At 41.5% G+C, this 22,776-nt stretch overlaps 1 protein-coding gene across 1 annotated transcript; it reads left to right on the top strand.

Moving 5' to 3' along the window:
- Positions 1 to 2,129: 2,129 nt before the first annotated feature.
- On the top strand, positions 2,130 to 22,551 carry DAPL1 (death associated protein like 1). Its single transcript, XM_082691415.1, has 4 exons — positions 2,130 to 2,277; positions 11,467 to 11,554; positions 14,087 to 14,147; positions 22,271 to 22,551. The coding sequence occupies exons 1-4, from the start codon at positions 2,220 to 2,222 to the stop codon at positions 22,385 to 22,387; spliced, it is 324 nt and encodes a 107-aa protein (XP_082547541.1). The 5' UTR covers positions 2,130 to 2,219; the 3' UTR covers positions 22,388 to 22,551.
- Positions 22,552 to 22,776: the final 225 nt, after the last annotated feature.

Here is a 22,776-nt window from a genome sequence, read left to right as displayed (position 1 = left end):
TCTGACTCTTGATCTCAGGTCTTGATCTTACGTTCATGAGTTCAAGCCCTATGTTGAGCTTAATAACTAAAATTCTAAAAATTTAAATAAATAAATAAAGGCTTAATAAATAAATAAAATAAAAGTAATACAAAAGATAATAAAATCAACACATAATTGTCCCACCTATAGACAACCACTCTTAACATTCTGGGATATTTTCATTCATTTATTTAACAAATAGATATTTTTGTTGTTTACTGAGGTACAATTTGCATATAGTAAAATTCACCACTTTTATATGATATGTGTATGATGTGTGATGAATGTAATCGCTACCACATTTTCCTGAACATTTCTAACAGCCTCAAAATCCCCTCCTGCCCCTTTGTGATTAGACCCGTCTCCTTAACCCCTCCTCTGGCAATCAAATCTGATTTCTTATCCAGTAGTTTTAGCTTTTCGTGAATGTCATACAAATGGAGTTGTACAGTAAGTGGCTTTTTAAGACATACTTCTTTAGCATTTAGCATAATGCTTTTGAGATTCGTCTGTGTTGTTGCATGTAAATATCTGTTTGTTTATTATTGCTGAATAATTTTTTCTCTTTAAAGGGAGAGAGCACAGGGGTTGGGGAGGGGCAGAGAGAGAGGGAGAGAGACAATCTTAAGCAAGCTCCATGCTCAGTGTGGAACCCAACATGGAGCTCGATCTCATGATCCTGAGATCATGACCTGAGCTGAAATCAAGATTCAGATGTTTAACCGACTGAGCCACCCAGGAGCCCCTTGCTGAGTTAATATCTTACTGTATGGCTATGCCCAATTCATATATACATTTTTGTGTACATGTGTTTTCATTTCTCTTGGGAAAATTCCTAGAAATTGGATTGTTAGTCATACAGTAAGCATGTGATTAATGTTATAAGAAATTTGATAAGAAACTGTCATACCAGCTTCCAAAATGGCTTTACCAGTTTGCATTCTCACCAGCCACAGATGAGAGTTTCAGTTGCTCCACATCTTCATTAGGATGCTGTGTTTTCCTTTTTTTTGGTTAAGCCATTCTAATACATATGTAGTATATTTCATTGTGGTTTCGATTTGCATTTTCCTAATGATGAATGATGTTGAACATCTTTTTATGCACTTGCTGTCCATATCTCTACTATGTGAAGTTTTTGTTTTATAATCTTTTGCCCATATTTAAAGATTGGGTCATTTGTTTTCTTATTACTGAGTTGTTTTTTTATGTATTCTAGATGCCAGTACTTATAGGAATGTGTTCTACACATTTTTTTCTCTTCCCCTCAGCTTGTGGCTGGTCTTCATTTCCTTAACAATACTTTTCAGAAGGTTGTTTTTTTTCCCCCCCTTTTTGAAGAGCAGAAGTTTTTAATTGTATTGAAGAACAAAGAAATATGTCTTAGTAACTGCCATACACCCAACTTTGATCAGCACGGGAGATACAATAAAGCTGAAATTTGGACTTTTTCTTTTTAGCAAAATTGGCATCCATTGGCTTCTAGCCTATTTTTTCACTATCTGATCATGAAAGTTTTCACATCATTAAATATTATCTGAGAATATGATACGTTATGTGTACATAGTATTCTCATGGCTATATCTTAACTATCCCTCTCTAATTTGGGATGTTGTATTGATACCAGTCAATCTAAAAAAATAACAAAACGAAAGAGGAATGCATGATTGACATCCTTGTAGGGAAGTCTCTGCACACAACCCCGCTTCCTTTCTTAGCGTGAATGCTTACGGTTGCAAAGGCTGGGGCAAAGACATGGTCTTTGTTTTCTAGTTGTCTCTTCAGCAAGCCTACAGATGTCTTGAAACAAAAATCTTGACCTCCTTGTTGTTTCTGTCCCATTGTAGGTGCACCATATATACTTGATGGAGGGATAGTTAGAAAGAAAAAGGATTGCCCTGAACTTCATCCTCTCCCTTTCCTCTGGCAAAAGAAAATGGGAGTTTCCCTCAGCTGTCTACCTTGCTTTCTGAGATAAAGGGACCAAGAAGAAAGTTTTCTTTGAAGAGAAAGCTTGCCAAGGAGATGCGGGTTCCCACAAAGCTCGGTGACAAGCCCTGTTGCTGCTCAGCAATGCCCTTAAGGGGCCCCGCCCCCTGCCCATATAAAGCCAGGCTGCACTGGGGCGGCAGCAGCTGGCACGCAGCCTCCAGCCTCCGGAGCACCATCCTGGCCTGGCACTGGCACTGGCACAAGCTATGGCAAATGAAGGGCAAGTCCTGCTCTCCCCGCTGAAAGGGGGGCATCCTCCTGCAGGTAGGCTACCCACCTGCCCTCTGCCGTCCTGCAGAGCGCACCGGTCACCCTGCTGCTCCTCTTTCCATCAGTGCCTGCAACAGGGGCTCCCCAACAGAGCCGAGGTTCTCAGCGTTCCCTTGTCACATTAACGTCACACGACCTCATTGCCTCCTACATCTTGGAACTCTCCGGGCTTATGTATACACCACCTGAGGATTGGTCAAGCCCCAGTTGAATTAAAACCTCATTAGAAATGAAGGGATATGGGATTCAGAGCTTGTGAAAGGGGAGAGCTAAGGTTGGACCTTCCCTCCTGGGCCATAGGTAAGCAGCGAGGCATCCACAGGAAGGCAATTTACTGCCATGGCAACCTTCTTCTCAAGAGGAGCCAGCTCTAAGTCTCAGTCGCCCCAGGATGACTGTGCATCCTCTGACTTCAGACCCAGGGAAACCAGCTTCCACACAGAGGACAGCAACTTTATTTTTTTCTCTCTCTTCTCAGGCTTTGAGGTTTGGCAGTGTTATCCAGAATGTAGTTTGCTTTGTCATCAAGCTGAGGAGCACTTTTTAATACAGACCCAAGCACTGGAGGGGGCTGACTAGGGAAAGTAGCAATCAAAGTATTTGGCAAAGTAGCCATAGTTTTCTCTCTTTATTTTTCTTTTTCTTAACGTAGACTCTCTGTAATATGAAAGTTAGCTTTATTGTACTTACTGTTCATATAGCTTGGCTGAGGTGAGCAGGTCTATTTTTAGCTAGCTTCATGTTCTTTCAACTGTCTTCCTTCTTTTTTTCCTTAAGAAACATCTCAAAATCTTGACCACTTTGTTCTTGCCTTTCTCCATTGACAAAATTTATTGGCATAATGCTTTGGCACCTCTAAGCCAAGGTTTTTTCAGTTATCTTTGCTGTAGGGGATGCTGGCAGGAATCACCTTCAGAAAGCTTTGAAAAGGGACACAGAGGTTCGATAGCTTTGTGGTGGACCGCTCACCTGAAAGAGTCTGAATTTTACTACTAATTCTGAGCTTTAAGTTCTAGGCACTGTGCCCCAGTTTCCTGTGGCAGACTCCTGACCTTTTATACTTGCAATTGGATTTGGCAATAGTTAACATTATCTGTATTTAAAGTTAATGATGCTGGGGCACCTGGGTGGCTCCGTCAGTTGAGCATCACACTCTTGATTTCAGCTCAGGTCATGATTTCAGGGTTGTGAGATCAAGCCCCATATCAGGCTCGGAACTGGGTGTGGAGCCTGCTTGGGCTGCTCTCTCCCTCTGCCCACGTCTCTTAAAATAAATAAACAAAACAAAATAGAGTTGATGCTAACTAATGGTCAGGAACTATATATGCAAATTATTAGAAGAAACATTCATTACAGAAAGGAAAAAAAAAAAAAGAATACATTCTTTTCCCACCTCTTCCACCCCCATCCTTCATGAAACGGAGAAGCTAAAACCTGATTCACTAAATTACATTTATGCACAAAGAACACAAGATAAACTTAACCAAATGAAAGTTTGAATGAAACCACCAGGAACTTTCTGTCCCACCGCTAATGATTGCTAATTACTCTGTGTACATAGCACACCATGACTCCATCAAGCATGTCACAATGCCCCTGGCATGACAATTAATTATTATGAACTGTGACACTACAGATAAGAGGTTTGGGGTAATTAGGATGGAGATGAAGGCAGACTTTTGCCTCCCCATGGAGAGCAAGTGAACAAAGAAACCTCATCCTTCAGCTTGTCTTGCTACATATTTTAAGTCTGAACCAGTTTGCTGTGGTGCAAAATGTTATTGATGGAACAATAATTCATTGCCAAAACGCCACTAAATCTTCACCTGATTTTTATAAGCAAAATAGAAATCCCTGAAGTGGGCAGCAGGTGCGATGTGGCAGGAAGGGACTGACACCACCTTTGGAACTGGGCAGAGTCTCGGCTTATCCTCTGCCTTCATTCCATACCCCTGGCCGCAGAATCCTCATCTTTTTCTTTTCTTTTCTTTTTTTTAAGATTTTATTTATTTATTTGACAGAAATCACAAGTAGGCAGAAAGGCAGGCAGAGAGACAGGGGTAGGCGGGCTCCTGCTGAGCAGAGAGCCTGATGCGGGGCTCGAACCCAGGACCCTGGGATCATGACCTGAGCCAAAGGCAGAGGCTTTAACACACTGAGCCACCCAGGTGCCCCAGAATCCTCCTCTTTAAAGCAGCAGCTAATAAACAGCATCGATACTATTAGATTGTTATGATAATTAAAGGAGAAAACCCATGTAAAGCAGCTCATATGTGAATGTTAGTCTCCTTAAAATGCAGGCCCTAGTGAAACACACCTCTGGCAGAAGGAATGATCTTCCCGGTCGCTCGCAAGGGCTTCTGATGTTCACGGCTGCACAAGGCACAACCGCGGCAGTCAGAACAGAAGGGAACTGAAGGAAAGGGACAAGATAAATGTGCTTGCCTCCTCATAGTTGAAAATGAAACCTCTCAGAAATCAACCAGCTGTCACTCTTTCCCACCTCCGTGTGGAGTGCTTAGTCACATTTCTTTTTTGTATATTAATATAATAAACATCTCACTTTGGTTAGCCCTGGTTATCGGTTTGTGCTGGGAAACAAGACTACATTAAGCTTGAGGTGGTCTGGGTGCTATTCAGCTTAGCTTTGGATTTGCTGCTTTTTTGTTTTGCCTTGCTCTCAGTTTTAGAGGAAACCCATCATGTGAATGGCCAAAAATCTGTGAGCGGAAGGTGATAGAAGGACGCGAAGTACACAAGGAACTAGAAAGAGCAGGAGTTCCAAGGCTTTCTGTATTTCTTGCACGTTGTAACTGGGTTTAAGTCAAATGAATCAGAGCCTTCAGAGGGCTCACTTTGAAACCCCCAGAGAGAATCAGTTTTCTGGCTCACTAATGAGAGAGGGAAGTTTGGAGACATGCGCAAGTGTGAATCTTATACAGAAAATGAGGGGGGAACCATAGCTACAAAAGGGCCCGGATCATTTAAAATAGAATAAACACCACAGGCTTCCTTTTCTCAACTCCCGTCCGCTCAAGTCAATGAATGTATGGGGGTTGATCTGTGAGGCTGGAGGAGAGGTGGTGAGACGCAGTCCCCCAGACATCACGGGGACAGGGGTTTGGATGACTGTAAGACCAACTGCTTCCCTAGACACGGCCGCAGCCCTGCAGACCGGCAATGCACTGTCCTTGTTTCACAGAGGAGCAAACTAAAGGTCAGCAAGGTCGAGGGACGAGCCCGAAGCCCTGCAGCTAGTTCGGGCAGTGGGGCTGAGATCTGAAAATAAAGGGAGCCCCATGCTCCCCTGCTCTGGAGCCCTCTCTCTTTACTTCACCAACTTTTCCTGACTTTCCTTTTGGGTCTCGATTGACATCTTAAAATGGGCTGACAAACTGACTCTAAATGCAAAGTGAATGTTTTATGCACATCTCAACTTTTAGTTAAAATCTTCAAATATAACAGCTTAGTCACAAGGCAGCGTGTGCACAAACCTTTGTGTTATTCGGCCTTTTCCCGTCCATTTTCCACTGATTCGTGAAAGAGAAAAGCTTCTTTTGCGGACAGATGTGTCTTTCTTTATCTTGACTGTCCTCTACCAGAAATGTTGTCTGGAAGATCTTAACTGGAAGATTATCATATAGCATCCTAAACTCAAGTGCCTATTTTTGCAAAGTTATAAACTACAAAAGCAACCAGAAGAGTATAATGCTCGCTCAGCAAAGGTTCATTTTCCCCCACATAAATTTAGATTTTCTAATGAAATTATCCAGAAGGGCATCTCTCTCTTTTACATTTTTTAAAGCTCTAGTTCATTTTGCATGAAGTCTTATCTTATGTATTTGTACTGAACTATTAAAATGTTAAAATCAGTTCATATTTTACCTTGCCCAATTCTGATTGGTCCTTCTATAGAAGTTCAAAAGGCATTATCGTCCCAAACATGGAATTGTGTAAATTACTACAGCTTTAAGTAAGCTAAGTTAGATACAGTGAAACTTCGAAGAGTTCTCATGAGTTAGACCTACCCGATCTATCGAACATGGGCAGTATCTGATTGTGTCGGATTGTAAATATTTATTTACAGTGGTTTATCTCAGTTCTGGGAGACCAGTGTGACTAGTGTTCCCAGCAGAGCTTTGATGATGACCCTCCCATAAACCGGTTCCATCTGGTTCAGTCACCCCAAGTAGTGTGAGGAGCCTTAATCTATATCTTAGTATGTCCATGTAGAGTATGGGGATATTATTTTCTGTGTCTTTCTGCTGTATGTGGCTGACCAAGCAAATTACCTACCAGAACAAGTTTGATACAAGAACTGTGCTCTGGAAATCCAAGGTGTGTGTGGTTTACTTATGTCTCCTAAATCACTGAGTTAGAGCATACAGCCCCATCAGAGAGAGGATTCAAAGTCTCCTGGATGAAAGTAGGAATCTTCTGGGAGGATTTTTAATTTCCCCTCAAATCTCTCTGTCTTATTATTCTTAAGAATACATTCTTCAATTTCTTCTGGCATTTACTTCTCTGTTAAGTGCCTTATATTCTTTCCAAAGGGAGGAAAGTGATTTTATTTTGGAGACAAAGACTTAATGATAAAGATCACCTACTTCAACTTCCATCAGATTCCCCCACGTCCTCCTAAGATGTTCATGACAGGGGCACTTCTTGAACACACTGAGAGCCAAGGGACTTACTGTTCTACTAGGCACCTACTTCCCCTTGAATAATACAAACTAGCCAGACCAGTAGCCAGTATCTTTCTGGAACATTTATCCTTTGGTCTTCAGTCTCTCCTCTGGAACAACATCAAGTAAATATAAATAATAACAATTACCATAAACCAGGTGCTCCTGTCACCTCTATTGTCTAGAGTAACCTGAACAATTATTCTTATTGAAGGTTGCAGAAACTGAGTCTTAGGGGGATTTAAGTGTCTTGCTCAAGGTCCCAGAGCTCAGTAGGGGTAGAACTATCTGACCCTACATGAAATTTCCTCACCAGCATGGGTGCCTGGGTGGCTCAGTTGGTTAAGCATTTGACTCCTTTTTTTTTTTTTTTTAAGATTTTATTTATTTATTTGACACAGATCACAAGTAGGCAGAGAGAGAGATGTGGAGAAGCAGGCTCACTGCTGAACAAAGAGCCCGATGTGGAGCTTGATCCCAGGATCCTGGGGGTCATGACCTGAGCCAAAGGCAGAGGCTTTAACCCACTGAGCCACCCAAGCACCCCTGCATTTGACTCTTGATCGCAGTTCAGGTCTTAATCTCAGGGTCTTGATCTCAGGGTCGTGAGTTTGAACCCTATGTTGGGCCCCACACCTGGAATCTACTTAAAAAAAAAAAAAAAAAATTCCTCACCAGAAAACCATTCCTCCTCCACATGATAGCCCCTCAGATGTTTGGAGATGCCACCTACATTCTCTTGAGTCTATCTTCTTCAGAAGTGACATTTCCATACTTCCTAGTTCCTCCTGTGATGTGGCTCCCTTCCTCACACTGGCCCATCTCCTCTTGACTTGTCTAGGTTGTCAAGATCTTTGCAAATCAGTAGCACAGAACTCAACATTCCAAAGGGCATCTCATTTTAAACTATTGCTTATTTTAACTATTAACAAGTTTGCTTCTATAGTTGGTGATAATAATCAGTCTAGGTAGAATAAATACCTAGCCTGGGTGGCTCAGTGGGGTAAGCCTCTGCCGTCGGCTCGGGTCATGATCCCGGGGTCCTGGGATGGAGCCCCGCATCGGGCTCTCTGCTTAGCAGCGAGCCTGCTTCCTCCTCTCTCTCTGCCTGCCTCTCTGCCTACTTGTGATCTCTGTCTGTCAAATAAATAAACAAAATCTTTAAAAAAAAAAAAAAGAATAAATACATAGAAACAACAGCATCAGGGAAAACACAAGGAATATTAATAAGAAAATAATTACAGCACTCCATATTTCAAAAGCACTTGTCACAGGGAGAAAGAAAAACACAGTTGGGAGGGGTACTGAAGGCCCAACCTCTAGACGTCCTGTTTGGCTCCTCTCAGCACAAGAGTCAGGGGTTGTGAACACCAGCCCCTTCACACAGAGGCACTCCCTCCTCCGTCTTCCTGGGACAGCCATCCCTTGGTTTATTTCACATCTACATTCCGTGGCTGTTCAGAAGATGTTTTCTCATCATTTGATTTCTGTTGCTGATTACTCTGCATGCCTTTTTCTCATATAATATGTGTCTCTTTCTGGGTATGCATGAATTTAAAGCAGACCATGTGTAAAAATAGGCATTCTTTTCCTAGATTGACTCTAATACTGCAAAATTCTCATGAAAAGCTTTTATAGTCAATGAAAAAACAACATGGTGATTCAAAATGACCAAGTGGAGTTTATTCCATGAATGCAAGAATGGTTTGATAGTAAGACAACCATTAATCTATCTTTATAGATTAATATCTGTTAATATAAGTAACCACATGAAGGATAAAAATCATGGATCATATGCATGAATGCTAAAAAGGCATTTGTAATTTTCAAGCCCAACAAAATAGTAATAGAAGAACATTTCCCTAGGGGCACCTGGGTGGCTCAGTGGGTTAAAGCCTCTGCCTTCAGCTCAGGTCATGATCCCAGGGTCCTGGGATCGAGCCCCGCATCTGACTCTCTGCTTGGCGGGGAGCCTGCTTCCTCCTCTCTCTCTGCCTGCCTCTCTGCCTATTTGTGATCTCTGTCTGTCAAATAAATAAATAAAATCTTAAAAAAAAAAAAAAAAAGAAGAAGAACATTTCCCTAATTTGAAAATATATATATATATATTACATATACATATATATTTTTGTATATATGTGTGTGTATCCACCTAAGTACACATCATATGTAATGAAAAAATTAAAAACAATCCCTTAAAACTTATTATAAAATGAAGATGTCAACCATCATGACTATTTAACATTATTCTACAGGAGGTAGTACTATAATTCTTTACAGGTTATATAATGTTTTTTACCTGAAAAACCCAAGGGAATCAGCAACAACAACAACAAAAACCATTATAAACAGTAAGAACTCAATAAGGTCTGGGTATAAAGTCAGAGATATAAGAACAACAATCTGTCAGAGTTATAATTGAAGAATTGACCCCATTTACAATAGCAACAACCAAGGTAAAATGCTTAAGGAATAAACTTGACAATACATGTGTAAGATCTATGCAAACCAGTTACTGAGGGACCCCAAAGAAGATGTGAACAATGGAAATGCATACCATGTTCTTGAATAGAGAGTCTCCAGAAATATAAACATATGAATTTTCCCTTTAAAAAAAATCTTTAAATTTAAAGCAAGACCATTAAAAAAAATGGACAAAAAAATTGAACAGCTCATAAAGAGAAAATAGAAATGGCTTCTAAAACACAGAAATAAGCTCAACCTTTAGTAAAATAGAAGAAATGCAAATTAAAACACGTTATCTTTCTTTTTTAACTTCCTGCTCATCAAAACCAAATACTTCCCAGCTCCCATTGTTGTTAAAGTAGGAGGAAAAAAATCACTGTCATCTTCGTTCCTGAGGCTGTAACTGGGACAGCCTCTGGGAAAGGCGATTTGGCAAGTTGTAACAAAATTTTAAATGCACATACCCTTCAGAACTAACAAGATCACTTGTAGGAATTTCTCCCACGGGTATACTTGCACTTGTGCAAAATTATGCGTATAAAAGGATATTTGTTGCAGCATTGTTTGTGACATCAATGAATTAGAAACATCTGAAATGTCTAACATTTGGGAATTGGTTAAGTAAATACAGGACGTTCACATAATGAAAATTTAAAGCAGATGTTAAAAAGAATGACATATTTCTCTATATATAGATAGATAGGGAATTTACTCCAGAATGTATGATTGAATGAAAAATATAAATAAACAAGATGTAGAACAAGGTGTATCTTATGCTGCCATTTAAACAAGAGTAATATGTGCAGTATCTGGGGATGAACATAGGACTTGTCTACCATTAGCAGCATCTAGGAGATGAATTAGGGGCTGGAAATAATGGTGGGAGGGAGACTGCAGACTCTTTTACACTTTTTGAATTATGGGCCTTATGCATATTTCACAAAATCAGCAATATATATAATAATTTTTAAAGAACAGTGATAAAGTCAAATTTCTAAGTGCATTGAGAAATAGAATAGGTTTTCCTTACTTTTCATTTTATTGGACCGAGCTTTGGAATTTGTCAGTTTGACATTTCCATAAAAAGAATTAACAGGTTCAAACAAATCAATGTCCATTTAGCTTTTTCTCATTTGAGCTTGTCAGATTTTAGATGTGCAAATTTCCTGGGAACAGAAAGAAGTATTTGCTTTGACTTGCAATCTGAAATGGGTTGTTCCTTTTCAAAAGTTGATTTCATCTGACATTGTTAAACACTTGAATTGCTGTTAGGTCATCTGTAGCCTAATTAACACTAATTGATCTCCTGAATGGCAGGATTTTTAATGTAGTTTAATTACTCATTAGAACATCTGAGCTTGGCCAATGTCCGGAGGTTTGGGGTCTGGGATGGAAGGTGGGGTTCCGGTGGGATCAGAGGCATCTCTCTTGAATTAAATGGCTGTTACCATCACATGCCCTGACTTTTGGCTCATCCCTCAGAATCTGTGCTTTTGAATGCTTTAGTTGAAAAGAAAAAAAAAAGTGCAAGCCTTGCACAAACTTTAATCTTGTGGGAAAACAAGAGGGTCACATTGTAATTGTCTGTGGCTATCATAAAAAGCATAGTTGGTTTGATAACAAGAAAAAAATGTTTTTCAGTGAAATGCCTAAGGGAGTCGGGAGTATGTTGCTATTCTCTTCCCCCAAACCAAAGGTGTAAACCTCTGCTACTTTTCTTAGCCTCAGTTCCTGCTCTCTGAACATAAACAAGCAGACCTCAGCCCTTCTCCGCTTCCCCACCTTGTCTGCCTAACACAATATTTTTTCTTCTATTCAGTTCAAGGTAACGTTTTATTGTGTTGTTTTAGATAAAAGTTTAGATCTTCAAAAAGTAAGTTCTAAAATTCTTTTCAAATCTAAATTCATACCTTGAATAAGAAAAGCAAGCCTACTGTTTTTATTCTAATCACAACTCCTGTGTTGATGCTTGTTTGTTTATTTGTTTTGTTTTTGTTTGTTTGTTGTTTGTTTGATGCTTGTTTGTTTATAGTAAAGGCTGGAGGAATGCGAATTTCCAAAAAACAAGAAATTGGTGTCCTGGAGAGACATACCAAAAAAACAGGATTGGAGAAAACAAGGTAGGGATTACTGAATTTCTTCTCCTTCATCACCTCAAGGAGTTTTGAGTGACTGCTTCCAGAAGTCAGAGGCCTCCCTGAATTTTACGATAAACCAAGGCTCCCCAGGCCTTTACTGAACAGAGTTAGAGCCAGCCAGCTGAGGAGTGGACAGGGGCTAAAGAAAGGCACATTCAGGTGAAAGGTTGCTACCTTCTAGAAAACTCTATCTGGGCCCACTCATTACCCACATCCTCCTCCTCTCTGCAGCCTGCCCATCTCCCTTGTACTTACAAAGCACAATCCTGAGTGCATCCAAACCTGACTCATGTTCCTTGATCCTATTTTCAAATTAGCCTTTAAAATAATGTCCCTAGGCTGGCCCTGTTTTCATAGTATGCTTTCTGCTGTAGCAAATCTTCTGAATTAAAAATAAATGGGTTTTGCCGGGGGGGGGGGGGGAATAAATCCATCACTTAATTATTTAGAAAATAATGGCCACGATATTTGGCATAGCCAGAAGGCATAGAGATACTGAAGTTGGTCTCTCTCTGCTCCTTCTGCTGTGACCTTGACAAAAGGCACAGCTCATCAGAGAGCTGTGGGCTGTGGAGGTGCGCAAATGGCCCAAGCACGGTACTGTGGTTAAGGAAAATGACTGTGTTGTAAAAGAAAGAAACGTGCAAAACTCCAAGGAGGTGATGGGGACACTTCAGAGACAATTTCAACATGGTTTCCACAGATGAGTTCAAGAGTGATTCAAACAGAGTGAGTTAGAGGATGTTCAGGGATGCGTAGGGATGTGTAACAGTAGTCTCAGAAGGGAATGCAGCAGGAAATAGACTGTGGAATTTCTCTGGCTCTTTCATACAAAATTATTTTGAAATCATTTTTAAAGTTTTCTTCCCAGTTTCTGGGAAGAGAATTTTCTGAGGATTTGTTCCACTTTTAAAATGAAATGCGCATTGGCCCCATTACCAGTTATGTTTTTTGTTTCTTCTGATATCAGAAATAATTGCCACACAATGAAAGCCAAGGCTGTAAATCCTCAGCGGCTGACCGAGCTCTAGGACAGTTCTTAAAACAGAGAAAGCCCTTGAAACGACACCAGGCTGTTGTTGAACTGCAGGCTGGTTTGATTCTGTCACTAAAACCTAATCAAGCATAAGCCGTGTTCATGGTGACCCTGGTTATCATGCCTGGGCCAGGGACCCGGGAACTAAAAAGTCATGGCTTGGAAATGACATCCAGTTGGCAGCCAGTAGACGAGGAATTTGTTCCTCTGCACCTCAGGAAATGGGGACTCAACTATGAATTCTGGCATCAGCTGAACATTGTGGGAAGAGCTGACCAGAGAGTAACAAAGTGGAGATTGGAACCCTCTTTAAAAATTCAGGTGTTGTCTTATAGTCATTCAAAAATGAGGGTGGGGGGAGGGGTGGCACCTGGGTGGCTCAGTTGGTTAAGCGACTGCCTTCAGCTCAGGTCATGATCCTGGAGTCCCAGGATGGAGTCCTGCATCGGGCTCCTGCTCATCAGGGAGTCTGCTTCTCCCTCTACCCTCCTCCCCCTCTCATGCTCACTTTCTCTCTCTCTCTCTCTCTCTCTCCCAAATAAATCAATAAAATCTTTTTTAAAAATGAGAATGGGTCCACAGCAGAACATAAACAGCAGGAAATAGCTCACCTCTCTATTGCCCTATTCACTAGCATCATTTATAGGGGGCTTGATGTGTGTAGGATTTGAGGGCCACTTTAAAGAGAAGTGATGAAACACCACAGATATGAAAGGGCTGGGCACTGGCCTGACCGTGAGGAGGAAGGAGCCGGTGCAGGGCGAGGCCCTGAAGCTGGAGCTTCATTCCCTCCACTCTCAATCTCCCTCAGCCGCTGACATTCCTGTGCTTCGGGAGTGGGTGCAGGAAATATGAGGCCCTCATTTTCATGGACAAACATCCTTCCTTACATCTTCTTGGAGGATGGCTTTTGCAAAATGTATCAGAGAAAATAAATTTCTAAGTACCATCAATCTATGTCCATGTCCTAATAACTTTCCCTCACCAATGCCAGCCATCCAAGAAAAAAAAAAAGTGCCAAATGCAAAGTTTCCATCAAGAAGCTGTACAAGCAGGCTCAGCCCTGATTGACGCTCTCCTACAAAATAAATTGGCCCAAGAAAAAGAAGCCAGACGCAAAAGAGCCCATGCTGTGTGATTCCTTTTATGAAGTACAGAAACAGTCAAAACTAATCTGCAGGGCTCTAAGTCAGGAGAGTGGTTATCCCTGGGGTCAGCTGGTTTGGCTACTTGTGAAGAGTCACCAAGCTATATACACCCATGGAAAGATGAAATAAAAATACACCAGTAATAATAACTTGGCCTACAAAGATTTTTACAGCACACGGACACACAAAAGCAGAATCCTTTTTTCTTCTGGATACTGCCAAGCAGAATAAAAGCTTAAAGGCCAAGTAGACAGTCGCTGTATCAATCATTTAACCTCCTTAGTAGGAAAATTTGGGGGTCCTAAGTGAAATTTTGTTTCATCTTTACAGTGCCATTGCAAGCGTTGCCAAACTCCAGGCCATGGATGCTCTGAATGACACGCTGGAGAAGGTGAGGCGGGGTATGGGTGAGGCCTCTCACGAACGCTCCCGCTCAGGATTTATCCAACAGTCAGGTCGAATGAGTGAACAAAACTGAGCGCTGAGCTTTTATCCAACTCAGACATTTGCCGTTCTTGGGGAGGACTGCACTCTCAGTCCAAGGAACACAAAGAGGTTTTGGTGAGAAGACCTGTTTCTCCCAAGTTCCTAGTGTCTGTTTAATAAATCATGTGAAAAATAAGACAGAAAACAAGGCAAGGATCATGACACCGAAGTGGCAGAGTTGTACTGTGCCATCCTGAAATTTCTCAGAATCATCGGCATGTTTTTATAAAAAGGCAGCCTGTGGATTGGGACTTGAGCATTGCGGGACCTTGCTACCCACCACTTCCTACCCACAAGGCAATATTTGATTTGAGGTGAAAGTGAGTGGCGGACAGTTGCACAGATTAGGGCTGGAGGAACACTCAGCACTGGCTAGGTTTATCCAGGAAAATCTGTTCGTGCGGGTGGTTGGCCATTGCTAAATTTATTCTATATCTTGTATTTCTTCTAAGTAGCTCCAGAAACTTGGAAAACTCTTACCAGATTAACAGTGGTTTGGTTTTGGATTTACTAGTTTGTTTTTGAATTTTGTAGGTAATCTAAGTGAAGGTCCTTATTCTACCCCGCTGGGGCAGATAATTTGCATTGAAAGCAAGGAATAACCCACTCTGCTGCTCTCCTGTTAATGGAAGGGACAGGACTGTGCATAATTTATAGAAGGAAGACTGTCACTGCCAAAATCAGGGCTCTGGAAAAGATGGGAGCAGAAACTGAGCAGTTAGACCTCTAGGGGCCTCCATTTGGTAGCGGCTTCTCTACTTTATTGGTATGACCTTGAGCAAATTACTCATACTGTGCCTTAGATAAATTATTTGTAACTTGGAGATAAGGAAGGGCGCCTGGGTGGCTCAGTTGGTTGAGTGTCTGACTCTTGATCTCTGCTCAAGTGTTGATCTCAGAGGCTTGATCTCAGGGTCACAAATCCAATCCCTGTGTTGGGCTCCATGCTGGGCATAGAGTCTACAAAAAAAAAAAAAAAAAAAAAAAGGTGATAAGGAAGAGTATATCCTTCACAGGGTTGTTGTATGGAATGAGTTTGTACGTGTGATGCTTTTAAAACCGTGCCTCGCACAGTGTAACCTGTTTGCACTCGGTTAGTAGTACTGGTTCTGTGACAGCAAAATAAATAGATGTGTCTGAAGTCCACGGGATGTATCAAGGCAGATGGTACTAAGCAGATTTTTTTTAAAGTCATCTCCATGCCCAACATCAGCTGAAACTTACAACCTCAAAATTAAGAGTGGCATGCTTTACTGGCTGAGCCAGCCAAGTGTCCCAGTACAAGGCGAGATCTTGATTATAGGCCACCGCTACAAAGCCTTCTAATGTGAGGAGCTTGGTTCTCCCACAGATAGATTTGAGGTGATGTCATAAACAGCCCCCTGCCTCCCTGGCTTTAGAAGAGGGGCTGGGATGAATGTGCCAGAGCAAAACAGGCTGTTGGCTTCTGCATCCCACGTCCTCGTGCACCTGCCCACAAAACACCTCTTCCTTGGGGGCCACGGACTGGGTGCACTCGTAAATGGAACTGGAGGGACTGGACATAGTCCTCTAGAATATATGTTAACCCCAAATAAAATGTTTAAAGGGAGTGGTCAGTAGAAGCTGATTATGCTATATATATATTTTTAAAGATTTTATTTATTTATTTGACAGTGAGACACAGTGAGGGAAAACAAGCAGAGAGAGAGGGAGAAGCAGGCCTCTTGCCGAGCAGGGAACCTGAGGCAGGGCTCGATCCCGGGACACTGGTATCATGACCTGAGCCAAAGGCAGACACTTAATAGCTGAGCCACCCAGGCACCACTAGGCTATATATGAGTTATGGTGCCAGAGTCTATATTGTTTTTGATAGACACATATGCTTATGTCATGACATAGAGGAGTTCTTTCCCTTTCAGTTAAAAATATCACTTCCTTATTTCACAGATTAAAAGGAAAATCAACAACAATAACAACAAGTTGTATTTGTAAACCACAGGAAAACATTGAGATGGTGTGTTGTTACAAATATTTTTAACAGCAACTGTACCTATTTAAAAAAAGAAAAACACAATTTTAACTCTTAGTTCAATGTTTACTGCTGTAGGGTTGTGGCTAAGAGTACAGAGTTTGTTTACTGGTTAAAACAGGGCTGACATCAGACATCAGATGTGTCTCCTGATGGCTCTGTCACTCAGATTTCCTCCCTTTCCTATGCCTCTGGTTCCTCATCTGTAAATGGGAATGTGGTTAATAGGATCCAGTTCACAGAAATGTTGTGAGAATAAAGTGACCTTATGTAATATACACAAAGTACTTAGCAGAGCCAAGTGCAGTTTGCCCTCATAAATGTTAGCTTCTATTCCTGGGCAAGCATGCTATAGGACCTCACTTGGAATCCCAGGCAAAGGATAAAAGGCCAGCAACAAAATCAAGTCCCAAGATCACCATATATGACTATCTTGAGTATGATAATTGGTGGGATCCATGTGTTTTCTTACCACTAAAAAATCCCTCCGGAGTCTGTAGTTCAACCTGAATCACAATAAGATTTTTTTTATAAGAGAGAGGGAGAGAACAGAAAGGGTGGGAAGCAAGGAGGGACGTCCAGAAGGAAAGAGAATCTTAAGCCCGCACTACACTAGGGCTCTGTCTCTTGACCCCGAAATCAAGAATCCAAGGCTTTAACCCACTGGGCCACCTAGGAGCCTCTTAAGATTTTATAGTAAAGGTCAACTTGGGATGGAAAGACATTTTAAAAATAGATCTGTTGAGATCTGTGGTTGTCAGGAGCTAGGGGTGAGAAAAGGGTTTGACCAAAAGGAGACAGGAGGAAATCTGAGGGTTGAGGGTTCTGCCTCTTAATTTTGGTCACAGACTGTGTGTACTTATGAAAACTCATAGAACTGTACACTAAAGGGGTATATTTTACTGTAAATAAATTATACATTAATTTTAAAATGAAAAATGCATAAACTATATACTGCCTCATACAATAAAATTAAGATATATAAAAGATAGAGAAATGTAAGTATAGATATCTACTGATGGCTTTTCACCAGCATTACCATTCCCCCACAATATCTTTGTCATGAAGACCTAACAATATATAATTGGCCAGAAGAAAGACAGTAGCAGAAATGAGGGTCATATCCTCTGCATTTAGAAACATTCATGCCCTCAGCTAGAGTTATGTCTGGTCCCAAGAACCCATGTTAATTCTCATACCAATGCAAGAATTTAAGAGTCTAAGGCAGTGGGATGCCTGGGTGGCTCAGTGGGTTAAGTGTCCGACTCTTGATTTTAGCTCAGGTCATGATCTCAGGGTTGTGAGATCGAGACTCACATCACCTCCATGCTGAGCATGGATCCCACTTGGGAGCGTCTGTCTCCCTCTCCCTCTGCCCTGTCCTTCATGCACATGTGCATTCTGTCTGTCTGTGTCTCTCTCTAAAAAAAAAAAAAGAGTCTAAGGCAGTAAGAGGACAGTCTTATTCATAGGATCTCATCAACCACTTACATATGGCAAGACATTTCTATCCATATGTCACTCATCCCTGGATACCGTGCTTTAAAACCGACCTAGGGGCTGAGATGTGGGTGATTGAAAAACAATCCCCCAAAGCCTGTAATTGTATGAATATAGGTGGGAAGCAGCCTGAAATTTTCCCCTCCCACTACTTCCCCCAACTCTTCTCTGCACACAGAACTCTCTCTCCCACTACCTTTCTCCTTGCCTCTTTCCCTCTCCAGATAGCCCTTCCTGCCTCTTCCAGCCCTACTTAATGAGAAAATTCAGGTTGCCTGGTGACAGGCCATATAACCTGGTATTGCTGCAGAAAAGGCCTTAGGTAACCCCCAAATTCTCTCAGCTGAAAATCTGGAAGAACCGGTCTCAGACCAAGTTCCACCAACTCCTTTAAGGCTGTTTGACTCTTTAGAAGACACGTAGCTCCTCTGAGATTTATGGTCGTTCATTTAATCTTTTTTTTTTTTTTTTTAAGGCAGAAAGTGAAAGACAATTCTGTAGACGGTTATGGAAATAAAATTTGGCAATCATTGTGAAGCTACTCTGAACATGAAAGTATCCATCTGAAGCGTTAGTAACAGGGTCGGGTTATGGTGTGGCATGGGTTGGACTATTGAAGCCTAGTTAAAGTTGGGGCCGCTTTTCAAGTTGCCAAATGTGTCACCACTGCCAGAGTTAGTGAGATGTATGTGAAATGAGATCCTAAGGGAGCGGAAACTATCAAAGGCATCTGCAAATCTAAAAAGGTGTCTCTTGTTCTGTAGATGAACGTCACCATAGGAGTAGCCTTGAATTTCATTGACTCAAGCTGAATGTTTTGTTTTAAGCATTTTGCTTAACGGGGTGTGGAAATCTAAGTGCTAACATTCAGGCTGGAAGTTAACACCCTGGAAAGATGAATAGAAGAATGGCCAGTGTGTGAATACTACCTAACTTCGGGCTCTAAAACAAAACCTGCCACTCATTTTCTTGCATCTAAAATTTCTTTCACAGCTCCGATCATAAAGACTTTTATTATGCTTCTTTTGCTTTTTTCTCGGAAACGAAAACTATAGATTCTGAGGTCACAGCTACCCAAGATGAAGGTAAATTCTGCATGTGGGAGTTTCTATTGATCTGCTTTTCAAGTTCAGTATGTTGCCCCTTATGTGATGGAGTCTCAGCAAGACCGAAATTCTTGTACACACACTGGCCTTGAATTCTTTCCCTTACGAGGTTACCCGAGATTCTCTATCCTAATGAATCAGACAAGAAACACCTTTCTTTTTTACAAACACTGTCATCCTATAAAGACTAATGATGAAAAATCCAAAGCTTCCCCAAGGTTCAGATGCCAGACTGAAGCCTGGCTGGAGGTGGTACTCTGGAAAGCTATTCCTATTTATTTCTGGTTCCCGCTAGAAAATACAATCGTCCTATTGCCATTGATACAAAATCTACAGCAAAGATTTAGTCTATTTTGAGGTTAACCATTTTACTAACAGTTTCAATTCTGATAAAAGACTCTTTGTAGACTCTCCACCTGCAACCCGCAAGTCCTTCTACATTCAGGTGTTCTCCATTGAGGGGACTGGAGCATATGAGAAAGAGAGCTTGATTCTCTTGTTGGATATTCAAGAGTTGCCGGACAGCCCTGCTCCAGGCTCCTTAAGACCTGTATATCTGTAATTTAATAATTATGGGCAGTTTCCCTAAGGCTGTTACCTTTGCCAGAATTATTTCCATTTCTTTCTCAATCCTGTTGATTTTTTCCCCCCTTAAACTTTCCCAGATCAGTTCACAGATGGCCAACAGGCCCCAGGGACAGCCTCCCATTAATTCTGATCTGCAGCATTGCCCTCCTGAAAAGCAGTTGAGCAGAACTTTGAGGACCTCTGTTAAATGCCTTAGTAAAAATGTAGCCCCTAACCCCTGTGCATTACTGGTGGGAATGGAAAATCTTACAGCCACTATAAAAAAAAAAGCCACAATATGGCAGCTCCTCAAAAAATTAAACATCGAAATCTGTCATCCAGCAATTCTACTTCTGGGTATATACCCAAAAGAATGGAAAGTAGGGATTTGAACAGATGTTTATACACCATTGTTTATAGCAACATTATTCACAATAGTCAAAAGGTAGAAGCTACCAAAATGTCCATCATCATATCATCATCTCACATACACAAAATGCGGTATACACACAGTCAGTGGGATACTGGTCAGCCTTAAAAAGGAAGGGAATTCTGACACATATCACAACTGGGTAAGTCTTGAAACAAAAGAAGCCAGACACAAAAGGACACATCCCGCATGAGTCCACTTACACATGATACCCGGAGCAGTCAGCAGTCGTAAGACAGAAGGTAGAATGTGGTTGCCAGAGGCTGGAAGGTGGGAGGAGGGAGCGAGGAGTTGTTGTTTAAAAGATACAGAGCTTCAGTTTGATGTGCTGTAAAAGTTCTGGAGATGAATGGCAGAGATGGTTGCACAACAGTGTCAATGCATTTAATGCCGCCAAGCTGTACGCTTGAAAGTGGGTGAAATGGTAAATTTTGTCATGCGGATTTTACAAATTTTTAAGAGATTAAAAAAAAAACTACAGCCTCTAAAGTGTGGAGATAAGCCTAGAGACAGTCAGGTCATGGGTTGATGCCTCCCCTCCCCTGCCATGGTCACTGTCACAGTGACTCTGTGGCTTTGTGTCCTCAGCGTCGACTTGTCATCTTGCCCTATCTCACCTTGGCTACTTGCCCACTTTTCTTTTATGTCAGAATTACTTGTTGTTTTCTTTCCCACCCCCTTCATCTTGTGCTTGACTTCATGTAACCTGGCAGGCGATCTTCCCACCTGTAATCTCTTGTATGTGGTTTAGAGTCAACCTGAAACAATCCATCTGTTTTAGTTGACACTGAAGACACCCAGTCTGGAAGAAAATTACTGAAGTCAGTGGCCTCTTAAGTTTCCTTTTGGTTCTAATGTTAAAACAAAAACAAAACACACTGCCCTTACCACACTCTAAAATACCTTGTGGCCCAATGGTAATTAATCTGGCCAAAAAAAAAAAAAAGTCACTCGCTCTTTTTTAGATTATAAAGCAACATTTATGACTAATACCTCGATTAGGTTTCTTCCTTCCTGCTAGAACGCCCACAGAGACCATCCCTGGGTTTCATTATGATATTACTTCTGCCTGCTCATGGTGAAAGAAAAATTGTAGAAAAATACTCACAGGCAAAGTAAAGAAGAAGATGGGGAATTGCTCATAATTCCTCAGAGATAAACACTGTTAACACATCAGCGTATACTCCTCCGGGGTGTTTAATTGTTTAAGACCAAGAAGAAAGGACTTTCTGGAGTCAAGTAGCACATGAAAGGGAACGCTGTGTGCCTAGAGCTCAGGGACATTTGAGAAGAGATATAAGACACTAATGTTTTCCCTGGCTTAGAAGAGGCCAAACAAACCATAAACAATGTGATGCTTGGGGTCATATGTAGTTCATCTCCCCCTTTATTTAGCTTGAGTGTGAGGGCAAGGGCATGTAAGTTCTGCAGCGATGTTAATTTCCTCATGAGCTGAGGCATCCCTTCCTTGCTGGCTAAGGTGGGTGTCCTTAGGTATCTTTCTGTTGTATTGATCGGCTTAGAAACCATGAACTGGAATGGACCCAAAAGGTCACTGGGTACAAATTCTTCTCCTAGGAGAACTGCATGTGAATTGTTTACAGCACTGGGCACCTTTTCCATCTGAAGCTGTCCTTAGTGTGAATTCCATAAGATTGCTCGGTTCCATATGAAATTCCTCTTACTGTCAAAAGCTGTTTGTGTTCACTTGAGCCATTTTCACTTGTTCACTGGAGCCCTTTTCCTCACAGATATCTTCCGTGGGATGACTAATAAGAACTTTTGTTACCTGGAGCTACTAATCACTCCTCAGCTTTCTTTTTGTGAGGCTGTGGAGACTGAACCATAGGAAATTGCCAATATTGGACCATTTTTTACCTACAGAAACAGCCATTTCAAGCTTCAACATACTAACTGGTCCTAACTCTCCATGGCTTCTTTCAGAGGTTCCTTATTTTTGATCTTTTTACAATATTCCTCCCCAGTGGGATCTTCTCTGGTGTTCCCTACAGCCTCCTTAGAATATATATTCTGTATATATATGGATCTATATATACTGATCTATATATGCACAAAAATACTTGTTAATCTTGGAGAACTGATGAGATATAATTAAGCATTCCTACCTTTAAAAGTGTCACTTCAAAACATACATATAAATGCATATGTGTATCCTGTACATCATCTTGGGTATAATATAGTTGATAGTTTTCAAAATCAAGAACAAGCTAATAAGAGAAACGGGATGAATGCGTACATGTTGAGCCCAGAGCAGGAGGTGGTATGGGAAAAAGACGTATGAAAGAAGTAACCAGAACTGTTGCCCTGACCAACCATATGGCCCTCTACTACTGTAATACTTCATGACCAAAGAGATCCAATGCGCTTATTTTTTCTTTCCTTCTCACCTTTAGCTCAGCCATAAATTTCCAGCAGTAATGCACATGGCACATCAAAAACCCAGACCCGCCCTGGAGAAGGTCACTCCACTGAAAAGGATCTACATTATTCAGCAGCCTCGAAAATGTTAAGCTGGAACGTAAAACACAGGCGTCTGGCCAACTGCCGCGAACATCTGACAGCTTAGGGAAAAGGACCAAAATGTTCCATAGGCCTAGTGCACTTGCTTGGTAAATAAAACAGCTTTTGTATCTTCTCTTTTGACTTTAGATAATAAAGCATCCAAATTTATAAATCCAATGCCTTCTTGGGCCTCATTTTGGTCCAGGTCAGGACCCCACGGATGATTACATAGGTAATCCTGTGGAAACCTGGAGAATCCAGAACACTTGGGTATTCCACTCCACCTCCCGGGTTAGGCCCTTTTCTCCTTGATGCTGACCCTGAGCTCTTCCACCCACAGTGAGTTCGCTCGCAAGGACAGAGGGGAGACGGGAACACTCTGAGCTGTGCAGAGGCC

Source organism: Mustela nivalis (assembly GCF_964662115.1).
Source record: "Mustela nivalis genome assembly, chromosome: 11".
Classification (NCBI taxonomy): Eukaryota; Metazoa; Chordata; class Mammalia; order Carnivora; family Mustelidae; genus Mustela; species Mustela nivalis.
The sequence above is the reverse complement of the archived record's forward strand: the minus strand, read 5'-3'. Positions and strand labels throughout refer to the sequence as shown.

Excerpts from the sequence above, each read along its gene's own strand:
- DAPL1 (XM_082691415.1), top strand. The coding sequence starts at position 2,220 with ATGGCAAATGAAGGGCAAGTCCTGCTCTCCCCGCTGAAAGGGGGGCAT. Across the intron at positions 2,278-11,466 it reads AGGGGGGCATCCTCCTGCAG|TAAAGGCTGGAGGAATGCGA; the intron begins GTAGGCTACCCA and ends GTTTGTTTATAG. Across the intron at positions 11,555-14,086 it reads ACAGGATTGGAGAAAACAAG|TGCCATTGCAAGCGTTGCCA; the intron begins GTAGGGATTACT and ends TCATCTTTACAG.